Source organism: Callorhinus ursinus, unplaced genomic scaffold, assembly GCF_003265705.2.
Source record: "Callorhinus ursinus isolate GAN/ISIS: 27379988/994484 unplaced genomic scaffold, GSC_fseal_2.0 scaffold10, whole genome shotgun sequence".
Taxonomy (NCBI): Eukaryota; Metazoa; Chordata; class Mammalia; order Carnivora; family Otariidae; genus Callorhinus; species Callorhinus ursinus.
The window spans coordinates 20,699,646-20,716,326 of NW_027397072.1; the positions used below are offsets into that span (position 1 = coordinate 20,699,646).

At 54.9% G+C, this 16,681-nt stretch overlaps 1 protein-coding gene across 8 annotated transcripts in view; it reads right to left on the reverse strand.

Moving 5' to 3' along the window:
* DNMT3A (DNA methyltransferase 3 alpha) overlaps window positions 1-16,681 on the reverse strand; it is a 97,185-nt gene that overhangs the window by 41,426 nt on the left and 39,078 nt on the right. For 6 of the 8 annotated variants that reach the window (XM_025867854.2, XM_025867852.2, XM_073897076.1 and 3 more), the window contains one exon: window positions 2,548-2,818. In XM_025867854.2, coding sequence (XP_025723639.1) covers window positions 2,548-2,818 — 271 coding nt within the window. Of the gene's footprint in view, window positions 1-2,547; window positions 2,819-5,452; window positions 5,473-5,614; window positions 5,672-16,681 lie in introns of those variants that run through there. The other 2 variants (XM_025867855.2, XM_073897077.1) reach the window with 2 other exon arrangements.

The window sequence follows — 16,681 nt, forward strand, 5'->3', positions numbered from 1 at the left end:
GCAGCACCTCACCGGTCTCAGCAGCCAGGCAATGCATGGTGGCCTTCAGGGGCTCCCCCGCCCCAGCTCTGAGGCCTACCAGCACACAACACAGGAGTGCTCCGAGGCTACTGGGGGGTCAGGGAGGCTTCGAGCATTGGCCTGCCACACTCAGCACTAAGATTCTGAGGAAGGTCCCCCGATGTGGGGAAAATCCCAAACCCAGGAGACATCTCAACACCATCTCTTCCCTTTCCCCTTGGGCTCCTGGCGCTTGCCCGCTTCTCCACCTCTGCTGCCCCCTCATTACAGCCGCCCTCCTCCCCACCACGCCTGCAGCAGCCCCCTAACCCAGCTTCCCAGCCCCTCGGTTCCACTCTGGGAACCAGAGCGCAAAGTGATTTTTTTCAAAACACAAAGCAGATCATGTCACCTGCCCCCCCCCCACCCCAGAGGGTGTCCTCAAAGGCCTGCCCTGGTCCCGTCTGCTCTCATACCCTTCTTCCTTGCTCTCTCACCGAAACCTTACTAGTTTCTGTCAGGTCTCTGGGTGCCCTGCTCCCTCCCACCCGGGAGCCTCTGTACCTGTTTTCACTCCCTCCCACACCACCCCTCACCTGGTGAACCCCCAGTCATCCTTCCGCTTCCGTGGAACAGGCCGGGCTGCCCGGGGTTTCCCTGATCACAGTTCCTCATAGAACTGTGTTTATTTTCTCTTAGAGAACCTATCTCCTTGTATAATCACATGCCTTTCAGTGTGAATTTCTCATTAACGTCTGTCTCTCCAGCAGACTTTGAGGTCCTTGAAGGCAAGAACCAGGATTTTGTTCATGACGGTTCGCCCAGATCCTGACACACACACACAATGGATGTTTCATACACATCTATTGACTGACTGAAGAAGGAACTCTGGAGAACAAACGGAAGTGGAGACAGGGAAACCCCAAAGTGAAAGCACACCCTCAAGGGTTAAGAGCGGCCTTAGAACTATGTATGGCCCCATCCCACCAGGCAGAAAGGACTGCAGCTTACTGTCAGTCATGGTGGGGTCCCAGGAATCAGCACACGGTGGGCGGGTGGAGCGTACGGGCTCCCAGTTTCCGCTCTGGAATACCTGGTCTTCTTAGCGGGAGGGATGGGGTCTCTTCTCCCTTTCCTCCTCAGTTCCCCTCCACTCCGGACCCTTGAACACTCCCGCCCAGTGTCAGGACCTACCCACAAGGCACTCAGGTAAGGCCAGAAGCCCTGGGCGGTTCCGGGCTAGCCTGCACTGAGCCCCACTGCAGAATAAAAGGAGACAGCAGAGGGGCACACCAACTTTGAAGCCAAGACGGAATGCATCCTGGAGCTACCACTTACAGGCACGGAGGCCCTGACCAAGTCACTTCATCTCGCTAAGTGGCATGTTTTTTCTGCCTTAAAATGAGGAAAACAATACCTCTTGAAGGATTGTTTGGAGAACTAAACCAGCGAATACAGAGTACCTTAAAAAGCGCTTTGCACATAATGGGAACATCATAAATATTAGTTGAATAATAAATGAATGAAATATATACATATTTTAATTTGGAAATCTCTTTTCTGGAAATGCTCTCAATCCCGCATGAATATTGGGTTTAGATCCATGCAAAATAAGTTAGGCCAATTAATCGATTTACTCATTCCATCATACGCACTTGGAAGACTTTTTGAATTAAAATGCACATATGCAAAACAACCTGGCAGGGCCCCGGGAGGATCAAATGTGATAATATATGAGGAAGCGCTCTGTAAACTGTGAAGCCCCGTACAAATGCTAGTTGTCCTCATTACTAACATGTTTACAGCTTGGTTGGCCCTGAAATCACTGGCTTAACCTGAAAGAGAAAAGTAGGCAATTTTCCAGGACTCCAGGGCAAGACCAAAAAGTCTGGGGAGGAAGGGGCCTGGGCTGGGGTGGCGAACTGGCCACCCCCTTCCGCCCCACCCCCACCCTGCTCGGTCACAATCACACTTGAATTGAGTCAGCTGAACTGTGGTGAGTTCGAGACATCTATGCTGGGGCAGGCTAACTGGGTTTTCAGGGCTCCGAGGGCATCCACTGCCTGGAGCACCCAGGCCAGGGGCTGCACACGCAGTCCCCGAGAACTGCAGGTCTTGGAGAAGAGGAAGAAGGCCACGTGAGGGCTGAAGGAAACTGAGGCTCACAACCAGCCTATGAAGGGGTGGGGGGGTGGGGCAGGGGGACAGCCATCACCCCAGTCCTGCAACTGTTGGCATTCTACAAATCCACTGTTGCCAGATCTAGCTTTTTTTTTTTCCCCACGAGAAGCCAAAACTCCAGATTTTTATGTGAAATTTCTGGATTTTTAAATACTGGCAACTAATTTTTGAAAATGTTTAAAACACTACATGGGCCAAATAAAACATGTGTGCAGGCTGCACCCAGCCAGCAGACTCCGGGGTATAGCCTTGGCAAGTAGACCTTCAGCTCCCATGCCTCCTGGGGCCTGCTGGCCCCCAAGTCTCTAACCCTTGGAAGAATCCTGGGGATCCCAGAAGAGGCTGCCCCTTGTGCCCAGGACTCACTCTCTTCTGCGGGGGCTCCTCGGCCATCCTTGGGGGTGCAGCAGCCATTCTCCACGGCTCTGGAGGCTTCGGGCGGGGTCTCAGCCGCACCCTCTCCCTCTGCTGGGGCCCCGCCCTTCTGCCCTCCAGCGGGGCTCCCCTCCTCTGGCTGGGGCTCACTCCGCTTCTCCAAGTCCCCGTTGGGTAACAGCTCTGAGGGGCCTGAGTCCTGGGCCATGGACGGGGACTTGGAGGTCACTGCGGGGTCCTTTGGCGTGTCACTGCTTTCCACCTGGAAAGATGAAGAAACAGGAGGGGACGATTAGATCGGTGGTCTTGCCTCTTTTGGATCACTAACCCCTCTGAAATTCCGGTGAAAGTTATGCACCCGTTGTCCAGAAAACCTTGTTCACATAAGTGCGCAAGCAAATACACACACAATTCTGCTCTCAGTTTTAAGGGATCTCTGGGCCTGACTCCCTGAAGTCAACGGGTTTGTGGACTCGAGCATAAGAAGCAGAAGAATGCAGGCAGGTTTGCCAGCCTGGTTTCAATGACCAAGCTGTGACCCATGGCAGCTACCACCCCGACTCTCTGAGGTGACATAGGGCCTCCAAGCCTACTCTGAAGCCCCTATTAAAAACAAACGTTCCACTATACGTAAGTGGGGAAAGAAATACATATATATGTAAGTGAAAACAAACATTCTGGGGTGCCAGACTGGCTCAGTTGGTAGAGCATGCAACTCTTGATCTCAGGGTTAAGAGTTCAAGCCTCACACTGGGCTTAGTTAAAAAAAAAAAAAAAAACAATGATTTTTTTTTTTTTTTTTAAACAAACATTCTTCACACTACTCCTACTTCAAATCAGGACCCCTCCTCAGAAGACTCTAGTGCCACCAATCAATTCTGGTAACCTTGGGCTGACCTGACTTTTGCCAGATCCCTCCGGCTTTCCTTTTGGCCTCTCAAGGCCCTGACCCAAACAGGGACTAGCTGCGCATTGGAGCAAAAGGGTCAAAGGAGGCCTTCCAAATAAGCATTCTGTTGGGCCCCAAAGCCCAGCACAGTTCTTTCCTTCAGCTCTGGATCCCCCATCTTTCCGGCACCCCGACCCTGGAGATCCACAGCCCCCATAAGCAGTTTGCAGCGTCCACAGTAAGCACCCCCTGGCATGTGGTCTCACATTCCCCTTCCAGAATGAAATGTATCCCTTCATCCCCAAGAGTCTAAGAACAGAACTTGCTACAGTTCCAGGTAATAAGAATCACATCAAGGGTAATCATCTAACTGTCCTTTGTAAATGCCACTGCCCGGTGGGCAAGGCTCCTTCTCACCATGACCCCTTTAGACCCACTCAACCTCCCTGAGGAGGCTCTCAGAGAATTGCTCAAGGTCACGCACTTTGTAAGGACACAGTGAGGGCAGGAGAGCCTGGTGAACACTCTGTCCTCGGCCCTGCGGGGGGCAAGTAGGCTAGAGCATCTCAGAGGAATGGAGGTGCTCTCTTGGGGAGGAAGAGGCAAGTGTCCCCTGTGCTCACGCCCATGGGCACAGGGCTGCCCTCAGCAATCCCGCCCAGCTCCATCCGTGGAACGTCTATGGGAAGGGCAGACGCGTGGCTAGCCTGCCACCTCAGCAAGGTGCTGCTCAGGAGGGCGCCTCGGCTGCTCCACCTATAAGGGGAGATGCCGAGACTAGTCCCCTGAGGTTTTTTCCTAAGTCTAAGTCTTTTTTTTTCTGTTTATAAAAGTGAGTCACATATAAAAACTCAAACGACACAAAAATGAGTCGTGGCGAAAAGTTAAAGCTCCTTTTTCAATCCCCCACCTCTGAAATCACAGGTAAACCCTTATTAACAGTTTGGTGAGGATCCTTTCTAGACTTTGTTTCTATGTGTCTACAATCATGTGTGAGTTACATGTTTACACACATGGATTCACACGCACAGCCAGATCCAGAATTTTTTTTTCTAATAGGGTGTCTTGCTACTCAGTGTTCTATAACTTGCTTTTTCACTTAACAAGCATAGTGGGCATCACTCCATACCCGTGCATATGGATCTGTCTCTTATTTCACAGCTGCTCAACATTCTATTGAATGGATGCTCCATAATTTATTCAAACAGTTCCCTAATAGTGGGCCTTTGGGCCGATTTGCTTTTTGCTGCAATGAACCCCGTGCACTTATAGTTCCATGCGCCTGCGTATGTCTGTAGATCGGGGTCCCAGAGGTGGGCTGGCTGGTGGAGGGCCTGCCTAGGTGTGAGTAGACAGGCCAAATTCCCTCCAAAGAGGTGTACCCCTCAAGCACACCCTGACAGCCTCAGAGCGCGCTGGGCTCCCTCCCACACAGCCCGGCAATCTCCAAGGCTGCTTCTGCTCTAAGGTCTATATCCTCACCTTGGAGCCCACTGCTGTCTGCTGAGGAACCCCCAGGGTGGCAAATAGGGACAAGGGCCTTGGGGACAAAAATAAATAAATAAAAACCAGAGTCTTCCCTTGACAAGGTTCCAGGCACACAGAGCAGCCTAAGGGTGAGCAGAGGGACTTGCCAAGCTGTTTTCCTGGCTGAGTGGGGCAGATTGGGGCAGGCCTGCTTCCAGGAAGGGAAGCTCCCAGGGAAAGCTGCAAAGGTGTGCAGTCCTTGGCAGGTGGGAGTGGGGGCTGGAGCAAGAGAAAGAGGCAAGAAGTCCTCTGCTGGCCTAGCCTTGGGCACAGAGGGCTGAAGCCAGCAGGGCCAGGAGGTCAGACACAGGAATGCGAGTGAGCAAGTAGGCCCTGTCTTTCTCCTTAGCTTCCATCCCTGAGTGTTGAGACACACTCTGTCCAGGACTGAGACGGCCTTTCCCACCTCCCAGGTCAAGCCAACAGGGTTCCCTGTTGGGAACCCGTTCTAACGCCCCTCCCTGGTAGAAATCCTCTCACCTCTAGACAGCCCAAGCAGAGTGGGGCATGCCCAGGCCCCCACAGCCACCCCTATGTCCAGCTGCGCCGGGCATCACAGAGCTCTGATCGTGCCTCTGCCAGGGAGGTGGGCTGGGGAATTCAGGTCAGAGTCAAGCTCTTACCACGGCCGTGTCCTTTTACCTTCTGGCCACTTGCTACCCCACAGACACCTCAAGTTGGAGCAGGCTCCCAGCGCCACAAAGCTGCTTGAGACAACTCTGCTGTTACTAACTTCCTGCCTGGGGACCACATGGCCTCCTCTCACCTGGGACTCACTTCCTGTTGATTGCCAGCTCCATAGCAGAGAGAGCCAGGAGTACCTGCTCTGACCCCCACGTGCTCTCATCAAGCATCCCTCCCAGGCCGGCCCTGGAGGAACCCAGGCTGCAGCAGCGTGAGGCCCACACCCCTTCCAGAGGTGGGCGAATGAGGGGAAGGGAAGCGCTCTGCACAGCCCCCACCCCAGGGTTAGCTCAGCATGCCGAAATCCCCTAATCCCCCCAGGCCTCACCTCCTCTCCTCCCAACTGAGCCACCCTCTCTGTTTCTAGTTGACCCTGTGTTAGCCAAAGTTCTGGGATCAGGGAAGCTGCTGACTCCCGCCCGGGGCCAGCCCTTGATCCAACTTACCCCTCAAGAACCCTCCCACCCTGGGGTGACTGGCTGGCTCAGTCGGTGAAGCATGTGACCATGATCTCCAGCTTGTAAGTTTGAGCCCCACATTGGGTATAGAGATTACTTAAAAATGAAATCTTAAGGGGCGCCTGGGTGGCTCAGTCATTAAGCATCTGCCTTCAGCTCAGGTCGTGATCCCAGGGTCCTGGGATCGAGTCCCACATCGGGCTCCCTGCTGAGCGGGAAGCCTGCTTCTCCCTCTCCCACTCCCCCTGCTTGTGTTCCCTCTCTCGCTGTCTCTCTCTCTCTCTCTGGCAAATAAATAAATAATCTTAAAAAAAAAAAAAAAAAGGAAGAAAGAAAGAAAAGACCCACACCCCCCCTCCGCCCCACCCCAGCCAGGAGTGGAGCCTTACTGGCTCCCTCTCTGGGGCCCAGGCAACTGAGCAGGTTGAATCCACGTATAAGAAACCATTGAGAGGGAAGGAGGAGGTCCACAGGCAAACGGACTGAAGCAACTGTCCAAATCTCTTAGAGGGGCTGGGTGCACCCTAAAAGGGGCATCTTTGATGAGAAGAACAGCCTAATCCATACCTGGAAGCCACTAGGAGAGCCAGGCCTGCACCCTTCTGCCCCCACCTCTCAGCCACCTCCTGTCCCCCATCACTCTTGGCTTGTCCACTCCTGGAGTCAGGGACTTTGCTTTCCCAGGCTAGACTCAGGGCGCTCAGCATCCATAACTGATTCCTGAATGCCAAGCCTCGCTTAAGACTCAGAACATCCTGCTCCTGTGAGTAGAGGGAGTTTCAACTTAGTTGCACATCAGAAGTAACTGTTTAAAATTCTGTTTTTGTTTGCTTGTATTTTACAATTGCCTTCAAAGGAGAGACAATATACCCTGAGATACTGATTTTTCCCTTGGGGGGAGTGGGAGCAGCAGAAGCCCCTAGTCCTTCTAGAAGCCACCACCAGCAGCTGAAGGTGACAATTCCAACTTCCTCTGCTTCTCACCTGTGAGGCCGGGGGGGGGGGGCAGCAGAGGTCTCCCCTGGAAGTGGGGGGCTGGCCCGGCAACAGATTTGGGTAAAGTCGATCCTGTTTGCCCTCTGTGTGCCTACCCATGTCCGGTTTGCCCCATTCTGGATCTTCAGACCCTGCCTACCACCTCTTGGGGTCCCTCAGAATTCATTGCCCTTTGCCTTCTGTCCAGGCAACCCGTCCATCCCAAGACAGCTGCTTCCTGCTTCTCTGTTGCCTGCCACCCCCACCTCGGGCCTCCCCCGGGAGCGGCTTCTTCCAAGCCAGTGAAGGCAGTGGTTCTCCCCTGGGGGCAGTTTTGCTTTGACTGTATGTCTGAGACACTTCTGGTGGTCACGCTGGGGTGGGGAGACTGCTGGCTTCCAGTGGGTAGGGGTCGGGGATGCTGCTGAACTCCGCACTAGAACAGGGCGGTGACCACAACGAAGAATTATTCAGCCCAAGATGTCAATAGTGCTGTTGTTGAAAAACCCCGGGCTGAAGGTCGGCGCACTGACCAGAGACTGCCTTTCTCTAAGAACCTTTTTTTAAAATAAAATAAAATAAAATAAACTTAAAAAAATACTGTGGTAAAATATACATAACATAATATTTACCATTTTAACCATTTCCAAGTGTACAACTGAGTGGCATTAAGTATATCCATATTGTACAACCATCACCACCATCCATCTTCAGAACTTTTTTGTCACCTCAGACTGAAACTGTCCCCACTAAATAGTAACTCCCCATTTCCCCTGGCCCCCGGTCCCTGGTCACCACTACTCTGCTTTCTGTCTTCTCGGAACGTCTGAAAACCTGCCTGTCTGTCTCTTACACACACACTCACCCCTGGGAGGGAAGCATTTGTGCTAAGCCCCGCCCTCCAGCCCCCAGCAAAGGAGTGGGGGTAAAGTCTGCTCCAGTGGTCACCGAACCCCCAGCCCACAGCAGGCACGGCTTGTTCACAGAGCTTTTCACACCCTATCTCATTACAACACTCCTGCTCTTAGGCTGCACCTCATTATTCACTGCGGGTCTCCCTCCTAGACTTGTGAGCTTTGCCTTACTTATTTTTTTTTTTTTTTATTTATCTCCCTTCCAACCACTCCACCTACAGCTCCCCAGGACAAAGCACAGCACCCAGCATAAATATGCGTATACAACTAAGTGTAATTATCACCATCGTCCTGATGCGTAGTGCTACCCTCACTTTTCTGAGGGAAAAGGCTCCAAGGCTTGCCTCAAGTCACACACCTTCTAAGTGGTAAAGCTTCCAGAATGACCCAGGTACAAGAGAGGCATTTGAAAGCTGGCTCCCCCTTTGGGTTGAGTCTCTGGAAAAACCCAACCTCAAATCCCTAGGGTTCCAAGGAGGAAAAGGAGGCTTAGATGTGCCTAAGCAGGGCCAGGCTGTTTCCCTGGCAGCAGCCACTGCAGGGACAAACCGGAGGCAAAGCGAGGAGCAACCCTCGGCAGTGAACCTGTCCAGGCCCTGGGCCCTGTCCTCCTCCCCTTTTGCTGGAAGTCTGGACCAGACCCCAGAACTCCCACTCCTCCCTCTCCAGGTGAGGCCTGGTCTCCCAAAGTGGGGCAGAGCGCTGAAGCTCCAAATAAGGAAGTGATTTTTGAGAGGCCCTTTATTATAATAATAATAATATTTACACATAAAAAATTAAAACTTGGCAAATAAGATATGAGGAAAATCATACAAAGGAGACAAGGCCCAGCCATGTGTGGTCAGAGGAGCCCCTCCGCTGGGAGCGGCCAGGGCACAGGGACCAGCTGTCCAGGACCAGCTGTGTGCAGGCTCCCCTGGGCCCAGGTGTGGAGGGGGCAGGCCCAGGGCCCGGCCTCTCTCACTGGCAGCCCCTGGAGGTCGGAGCCAGGGTCCCAGGCTGGCTCTGGGCACCTGCCTCACTCTCCCCTGCGGTGCTGGAGGCCAGGGGCTGTGGCTGGAAGGGGACTTCTCTGCTGCACCCCAGCGCAGCGCTGGGGAGGGAGGCCCAGAGGCTGGCAGATGTGGGGCGGCCCCTCCCACCCCATGGTACCGCCATTGTGCCTTTAAGGCCCGTGGCAGCACTCAGCTCCGTGCCAGCCGGGAACCCTGGCATCCAGCCAACCCCGGCCTCTTGATTAAGGACACACAGTCGCATGCACAGACACACAGGGGTGCGCCACCTCCCGGAGACACAGCCCGGGAGATGTGCAGGGATGTGGCAGAGCCATGTCAACAAAAGCACATCAACAGTCCCCCTCTCCTTACAACTGCAGGCCCATCAGCCCCCACCGACCAAGGCCTGGATTTTCCCAGGTTGACTCTAGCTTCAGGAAACAGCCTGTCCCACTGGCACTGAGCCCACGCTTCCCCCATCCCCTCTGCTCCAGGCCTTCCTGCAGCCCCTTCTGCTGGCAGCCCGGCATCTGACTGGCGGGAAGTGGCCCTGAGGCAGGGAAAGCAGGAGAGGTCCACCCCGTGCCAGCTCCCAAGAGAGGTCCTCAAAGCCTCCCTGCTCAGCCTTCCTGGGGTGAATGGAGTCAGGCTCCAAGACTTTGGAACTAGGACCGCTGATTTCCTTTTCTCTGGTGGAGCAGCTAAAAGGGCCACCAGGGGGATGAAGAGACAGTAGGACCAGAAGCCAAAGAGGGCCAACTTTGGAAAGCCTGGGCATGCTCTCCAGGTCTCACCATTTCCCTCGCCACTTGGGCGGAGAGCTGCCTTCCCTCCCTCCTCCCAGAGATCTCTCTACCACCTGTGCGTGTGCCAGAGAGAGAGAGAGAGACAGACACTGATTCTGGGAGAGAACTTCGGGGCCCAGCAGAGCCTCAGAGGTCACGCAGTCCGTGGCCCTGCTGGCCATGGCAGGTGGACGCAAGAACGAGCATGCCTGGTGGTGGCCAAACCGCTCGGGGTTCCGCTTCCAGCTGGGACACCTGTCCACCTGGAAGAGGGCCTGGCTGTGCTCTTTGAAGTCAACCTCAAAGGATTTCAGGATGAGCTGGAGGCTCCCTCTAAAAAGCCATTATGTACAGGAGATCCATACATTTAAGTAAATCTCTTTTGAAGTAATTTCTATTTTGAACCTCTACCACCCATGCCTGAGGTGTGGTAAGAAGGAAACCCACCATGGGAAATGGGGCTTTCTTTTCTATGCTTCACGTGCCTTTCTAAAGCTTCAAATGGGTATCTCCCCACCCCGCCGCGCCCCCACTGGGGTGCACTCCCCCTGCCCCACCCCACAACGTGATTTCATAGCTTTAATCATATCCCCTCTAGCTTCTGTCTCTCCGGACTGGAGAGCCATCATCTCTCTCATCTGTCCTCACTTGGCAGCACTGCCTCCCCCTTGATCAAGTTAGCTGCCCGGCTCTGGAGCTTTTCCAATTCAGTTCTATCTTTCTCGAGGTGGCAGGACCGAAAGGCACCCAATTCTCTAGGCGAGGATGATGAAAGGAAAGCAGCGACACCAGCTCTGTCCAGATGCACCTGCCAGCGAGTCCCTCCGCACAGGAGTGGCGCCGGCGCAGCCTGGGCTCTAGAGGAGGCCACAAGCTCCTAGGAAGCCCAGGGAGGCCAGACCCGGGGGAGTGCGTGACTTTCCCTGGAGGTGGCCCTGGAATGTGTGACCCCCAAGGAAGGGAACAGGGAGGGATGAAGAGCAAGGGGGAGTTTTGGAAAAACAAAATGAAGATGCTGGGATTTCACTGAGATGCTCCCCTACTAAGTAAGACCAGCTATCTAGAGTGGCCTCTGCAAGGGCTGTTGCCAAATCTGCTCTCTTCCAGAAGTCTCCCTCCATCTCTGACAGTAACACTGATACCATCCCTGGGGCCTGAAACATCTCCTTCCTCCCCTTGCTCTCCCTGGTCCGTGGCAGCCAGTGGCACGGGCCCTGCCAATTCTGTCCCCCGCTGCCTACCCCCAGCAGGCTCTGGGGGTGTTTTCTGGCACCACCCCACCCCACCCCACCCTGCCCTACCTCTCTGCATGCTCTCGTGCTCGACCCACCATGCTCATGGATGCCAGGCCCCGCTTCCCAAAACAGAACTCCCATCACTTCACGCCCCCATCCCCTCAGAAACCTTCCAGATAAACACATTTCTGAGATGATAAAGCATAAACCCCTCAGGCCGCCTGCAAACGACCTCTCCAACCCAGGACTAATGTGTCCCTCCCCTGGTGCACATTCCTCCCTCCACACCTTCGTTCAGGAAGGTCCCAGGTAGGAAAGTCTCCCACTTGGCCCTGGACTTCGAAACATGACCTCCCGCCCCCCTCCCCCCCCAACACACACACACAACATGTCTTTGGCACTTGAAGACCAGCCCAGCAGCCAGCCTCTCGGTACTGGATGCCATTGGTGAGTGCTGCTGACCGGTCAGGTGCAGGAATGGGCAGATGAATCTGCAGGGCACAGTTACAAGAGAGGTCTCTAATCTCGTAAGACGTGTGACAGACCTGTTTTCCTCACACCTTCAATGCAGGCTCACGGGTAGGGGAGACCTTGGAGGGGCTGGCGGCTAGGATGGGGAGATATTCTTTCTGGAAGTTTTGTGCATAAAAACAAGGAGGGGGGGCACCAAGTCACTGAATCAAGGTTCCAGGGATCGGTGAAGGAACCGTTCTGACCTGGACACAAAGAGAGGATTTGATCTCCATGTCAACTTGGAGACAAATCAAAAGTTCCTATTAGACTGGCAAATGAGCCCACACTGCAAACTCCCAACAGCTGAGTTAAACTGTCCCCAGCTGGCTTAAGCTGCAGCTGAATGGCTCCCTAACTTCCCAGTTTATACCCCAAGTCTTCTGCTCCTGAAGAGGGGCAGCTTTGCCCTCTTGAACTCATTTGGGCATTGTGACAGAGGCTTAGCCTCCAACGTGGAGTGAGTAATGCTGGCTTTGGGCTGGTCTGGCTGAGCTCAGCCCCTGCTCCCAGCCTCAGCCCCTTCCCCCTACCCCTCCCTTTCTGGGTTATTCTTAGCAAGAGGTGACCTCAGAATGCTCCCACTGAGCAAAAATAACCCTGGAGGAAGTTGGTGGGTATAAATCTTCAATGAATAAATACAGATACCTAGTAAACAGGGTATGGAACCCCAAAGGGCTGGTCACCCAGGGTCTGGTGGGCAAGGCAGAAACTATCCCTCCTGAGGCCCCAGTTGTAACCAGCATGAAAGACAAAGTGGTGGCAGGGCTGCCTGGGCTTGTGACCAGTCAGGACCCAGCTTCGGACGCCCTCACTTGTGACGTCCTCAGGGGTTGGTGAACAGGAAGATGCCTCTTCCTCTCACCCTGACGCTCACACCCACACACAGGCTCACACTCTCCGGCCGGCAGAAATCAGCCCCTGCACACTGCTGTCCCTCCTCCCCATCGTGGGCACCGGCCAGCCCACAGGCCCTGAGCCCAGGTGCCAGCTCCCTTCCTAAGCCCCGCCCAGCCCTGCCCTGGCTTCCTGTTTCCTGTTGCCGGCTCCGCTCAAGCATCCTGGCTCTGAGGCCAGCGCCGCAGAGCAACGCACTCCCGGGTTTGGACGGCCCAGCTCTCACTCCTCAGACCCCCGCAGCCTTCCCCGCTTACCCACAGGCTCCCTGGTACTTGGGTCAATCACCCTCCTCCTATTATACACATGAGTTCTGTTTCTCTTTATGCTCCTTGGACCGGGTCTACACTTCTTTCTAACAGCCCTGCATTCACATGTTAACTTAAGGGGGATTTTGGACACCCAGGCTTCCAGAGCACGTGACTGCAGTGGTGCGGAGGAATGAGCACTGTGGCCTCTGCAGGGCGGGACGCGTGGAGTCCCAGGCCCAGTCAAGCCTCTCTGAACCTCGGTCTCTTCATCTGAATGTGGGCACGGTAATGACAGGGGCCCCACCTACTTCCCACACAGAGGTCATCCTTGCCGGAAGCCTCTCTAGGCCATAAAGTGCTACACGACTCTGAGCCTTTATTCGTGGTCTCTGGCCTCAGGGAGGTGGGTAGACAGTGCAAGGTCGGGTGGTAGTAAGCGTCAAATCTAGTGGAAGGGACAAGCTCTCTCTTTGTGCTTTTCCAACTAGCTGGGCTGAAAGGCCAGGTTTTTGCTGTAGTTTTCTTCGTTCTCAGTCCATCAAGAAATGATACTTTGGTAAAATACAAAATGTGGTGACAGTATCAAATTGACATAAAAGCTTCAAATTACTTATTCTCCCATCCTACAAAGACCTGTAGCAGGCCAAAGACCAGTGCCGTCCAAGCACACGATCAGTGGGCTTAGTATCTCCTCTTTTATTCCTTAGTGTTCACTTTGATTAATTTTACAAGCAGCTCAGGAGAGAGGGTCACAGTGGCTGAAGTGGGCTTCACTTGCAGGACGGGCTTGGATGGTCTGGGCCGGTGGGGCAGGGAGAGAGAAGAGCAGACGGTGGACCAACACGCGAGGCAGCAGGAGAAACATGCCTGGTGTGTCCCAGGGGCAGCGAGAAGTCGGGGTTTCTATGATAAAAGCCATGGATACTGAGTCCCAGAGCAGGGGCAGGAGAGATCATGTGGTGAGGAGCCATTTGGAGTATCCCAGACCTTGTCCCATAAGAAATGGGGTCCCTGGGGGCGCCTGGGTGGCTCAGTCAGTGAGGCACCTGCCTTCAGCTCAGGTCATGATATTGGGGTCCTGGGAGCTCCCATGTTGGGCTCCCTGCTCAGTGGGGAGTCTGCTTCTCCTTCTCCCTCTGCCCCTCCCTCTCCCCCGCTCATGCTCTTTCAAATAAATAAGTAAAATCTTAATAAAAAAAAAAGGGGGGGTCCCTGGAGAGTCTCGAGCAGAAACGTACCGCGGACAGTATCTAGTGTAACTGAATGTGGCCCTCCTCTCTAGCACATCAGGGTGAAAGGTAAGTCTTTATTTATCAGTGTGGCCTCCTCAGCCTGGTAGGTGCTCAGTGGTCCATCGCTGAGGGGTTATAAAGTATCCTGGGGGGGGGCAGCCAGGAGGCTGAGACAGGAGCAGGAATGCGTGGGAGATACCCAGGGACAGACGGGCCTTGGGGACAAAACCAGGAGAGAGATGATGATTCCTTAGTCTCGGAGGCCAGGGCATGGTGAGGACAGTAGTGGCGTGCCTCATCCCCCGCCCCCCGCTGTCCGGCACGGGGGTATGCACAAATAAAGACCCCAGCCCGCGGCCCTCTCTTACTCTGGCTTCCCAGCACTCCCCGCTCCGTGCCACCTGTCGGGATCTGAGCCAAGCTCCCTCCTCTTTCCAGGCTTAGCTGGATGACACACACTCAGCTGCTTTAAAGCTCCCTGGTCAATCTGTTCCCAGGGCCACAGCTGCACCAGGTCCCCAAGAAGCCCTCCGGCTACGCTCCTCTGCTGGGGAGGGAGGGGAGGCCAGGGCAAGCACCTGCTCCACAAGCAAGCCAGACGGCCTAGGAGCCAGGGGACCAGGAGCCAACCTCTAGCAGCAGCGCCGTCCCGCACGTGGGCTCCCTTGGGGGCCCGGGGGCCAGCTGCCTGGGAAGGCCTGCGAGCTCTTTTCTCTGGGGTCAGTCTTTCCCTGCCCTAGGGTGCAAGGGGTCCCTTTCACAACAGCTGCTTCCCCCATGCTCTCTCCCCCATCCTGGGGCCTCTCTTGAGAGAGTCCAGGAGGCTGCAGGTGTCAGCTAGGGCATGGGCCGGACCACACACAGACTATGACCACACAGGCTGTACAGCGCCTTCCCACCAGGGCTGGGCTCCCACCTGAAAGGTCTGGTAGACCCTGGCTCCACTGGCTCAGGGGAGCAGGTTTATTACACTGTCCGCCCTGCACATTTGGATCCACTTTGCTATTTGCAAAGCACCCCTGGTGGTGGACAGGACAGGTATTACTGGTAGCCATATTTTCCCAAAGAAGAAGAAGTTCCGAGAAGCTCAGTAACTTGCTCAAGGTCACACAGCTGGGAAACAGTAAATCCAGTGCGGTTTCTTCTATCAAACTGAGGTTGCCGTGGCCTCCTAAAGAGGAAAGGTTTGGCAGGGCAAGGGCACGACGGGCCTTTGCTAAGCACTGGCTCTCTCTGGTGCTTGCACACATTTAATTCCCCCAGGCATCTAGGAGGAATGCATCCTTATCGTCTCTGTTTTTCGGGGGGGGGGGGGGGGGGGGGAAGCCAAGGTTCAGACAGTGACTTCTTCAAGATCACATGGGCGGTAAGTGGTGGAGCTAGGATTTAACCATAGGTCTGCTGTATCCTGAAGACGGTGCTTTTCCCTCTACACTAAGTCCCTGTCCCGGGGCCAGGGATGGGGAGGATGTAGGACCTACTGAGGCTTCCCCGACTCGGCCCTGCCCCTCCTCCCTCTCACTGGTCCCTCTCTGGACACATTTCCACACACCTGCCCCTGACTTCCTTGCACTTTCTGTCCCCAGGGCCTCACTACACCTCCCGCTGATGTGCCCTCCCTCTGGTCCTGGGGACTCACAAGGATGAGCCAAAGGGCTGCCAGATCTTTATTTGCTATAGGTGGTGACTCTTGTCCCCAATGCACCTGGATGGGGGGCGGGGGGCGGAGTTCTCGCCCACAGATCGTAGTCACACGGGCAGATGGGGAATTACCAGTGGGCTCTGACTCAGCCTGGCTCCCCCTCCAGCCTGCACTGGGGCCCTCCACCTTCTCCCACAAGGAGGAGAGGAGAGGGGCACCCTGGGAATCCGGGAGTACAGCCTGGAGTCTGAAGCAAGCTGGAAATTCCTTTGAAGTCCCATTTTATCTTTCAACTTCACGTGAATTTTTCATTACAGGCCATAAAATATCCATGTTTGCTTTAATATTAAAATGCTTAAAATTACTTACCAATTAAATGACTTAACTTCTGCCCCCCTGCCCCTCCCAGTCTTCAAGCAGATTTAGCAGCGGTGCACTTTGGTATGTACAGGTGCCCGGCCTCTGGCTCTGGGCCCCCTCGCCTCCCGCCGCTGCAGCCCTCCCTCCCTCTGCTGTCCCTTTCGCTAGGGCCACCATGCACCCTGACTCTCCACCCCACGGGAGAAAATCCTGCCCTGCTGAGAACATTTCCTTGACGGGCTGAGTTACAAATCTGAGCTCCCATTCTCAGCTGGAAGGGGCTGAAGGAAAGGAACCAGCTGTCTTCGGCGCTGGCAAATAACTTCGCTCAGAGGCCTCTGAGTCAAGGGCATAGGCACGCAGGCTCCTAGAGCCCATGGGTCGTGCCCCCCCGGAGCACTGTTCATCTTGGGCAACCCTGGGGCTCCCCCCCAGACTCAGAGAGGTTCTGGCCCCCAGAAGCCTGGGCTTGGGGCCAGCCCTGAAGCCCACACTTAAACAGCGTCCGGTTCTCCTTCTTTATTCTGCGGGACCGATCGGCCTGCATCTCCCCTCACTTTGACCAGACTCCCAGGCCTGGGCTCCCTTCCTCCAGATTCTCAGGTGGGGCCGAGGCCCAGGGTGGGTGTGTGGATGGGGAGGAAGGGGCCTGTGCAGACTGGCCTGGGGTCACTGTCAGGCTCTTACTGCTCCTTCCAGAAGGAAGTCCCAGCTCTGCTCCAACTCACAGTGCAAGTCCTCTGGTCCCTAGGGGCTTCCGGTTCAAGGCAG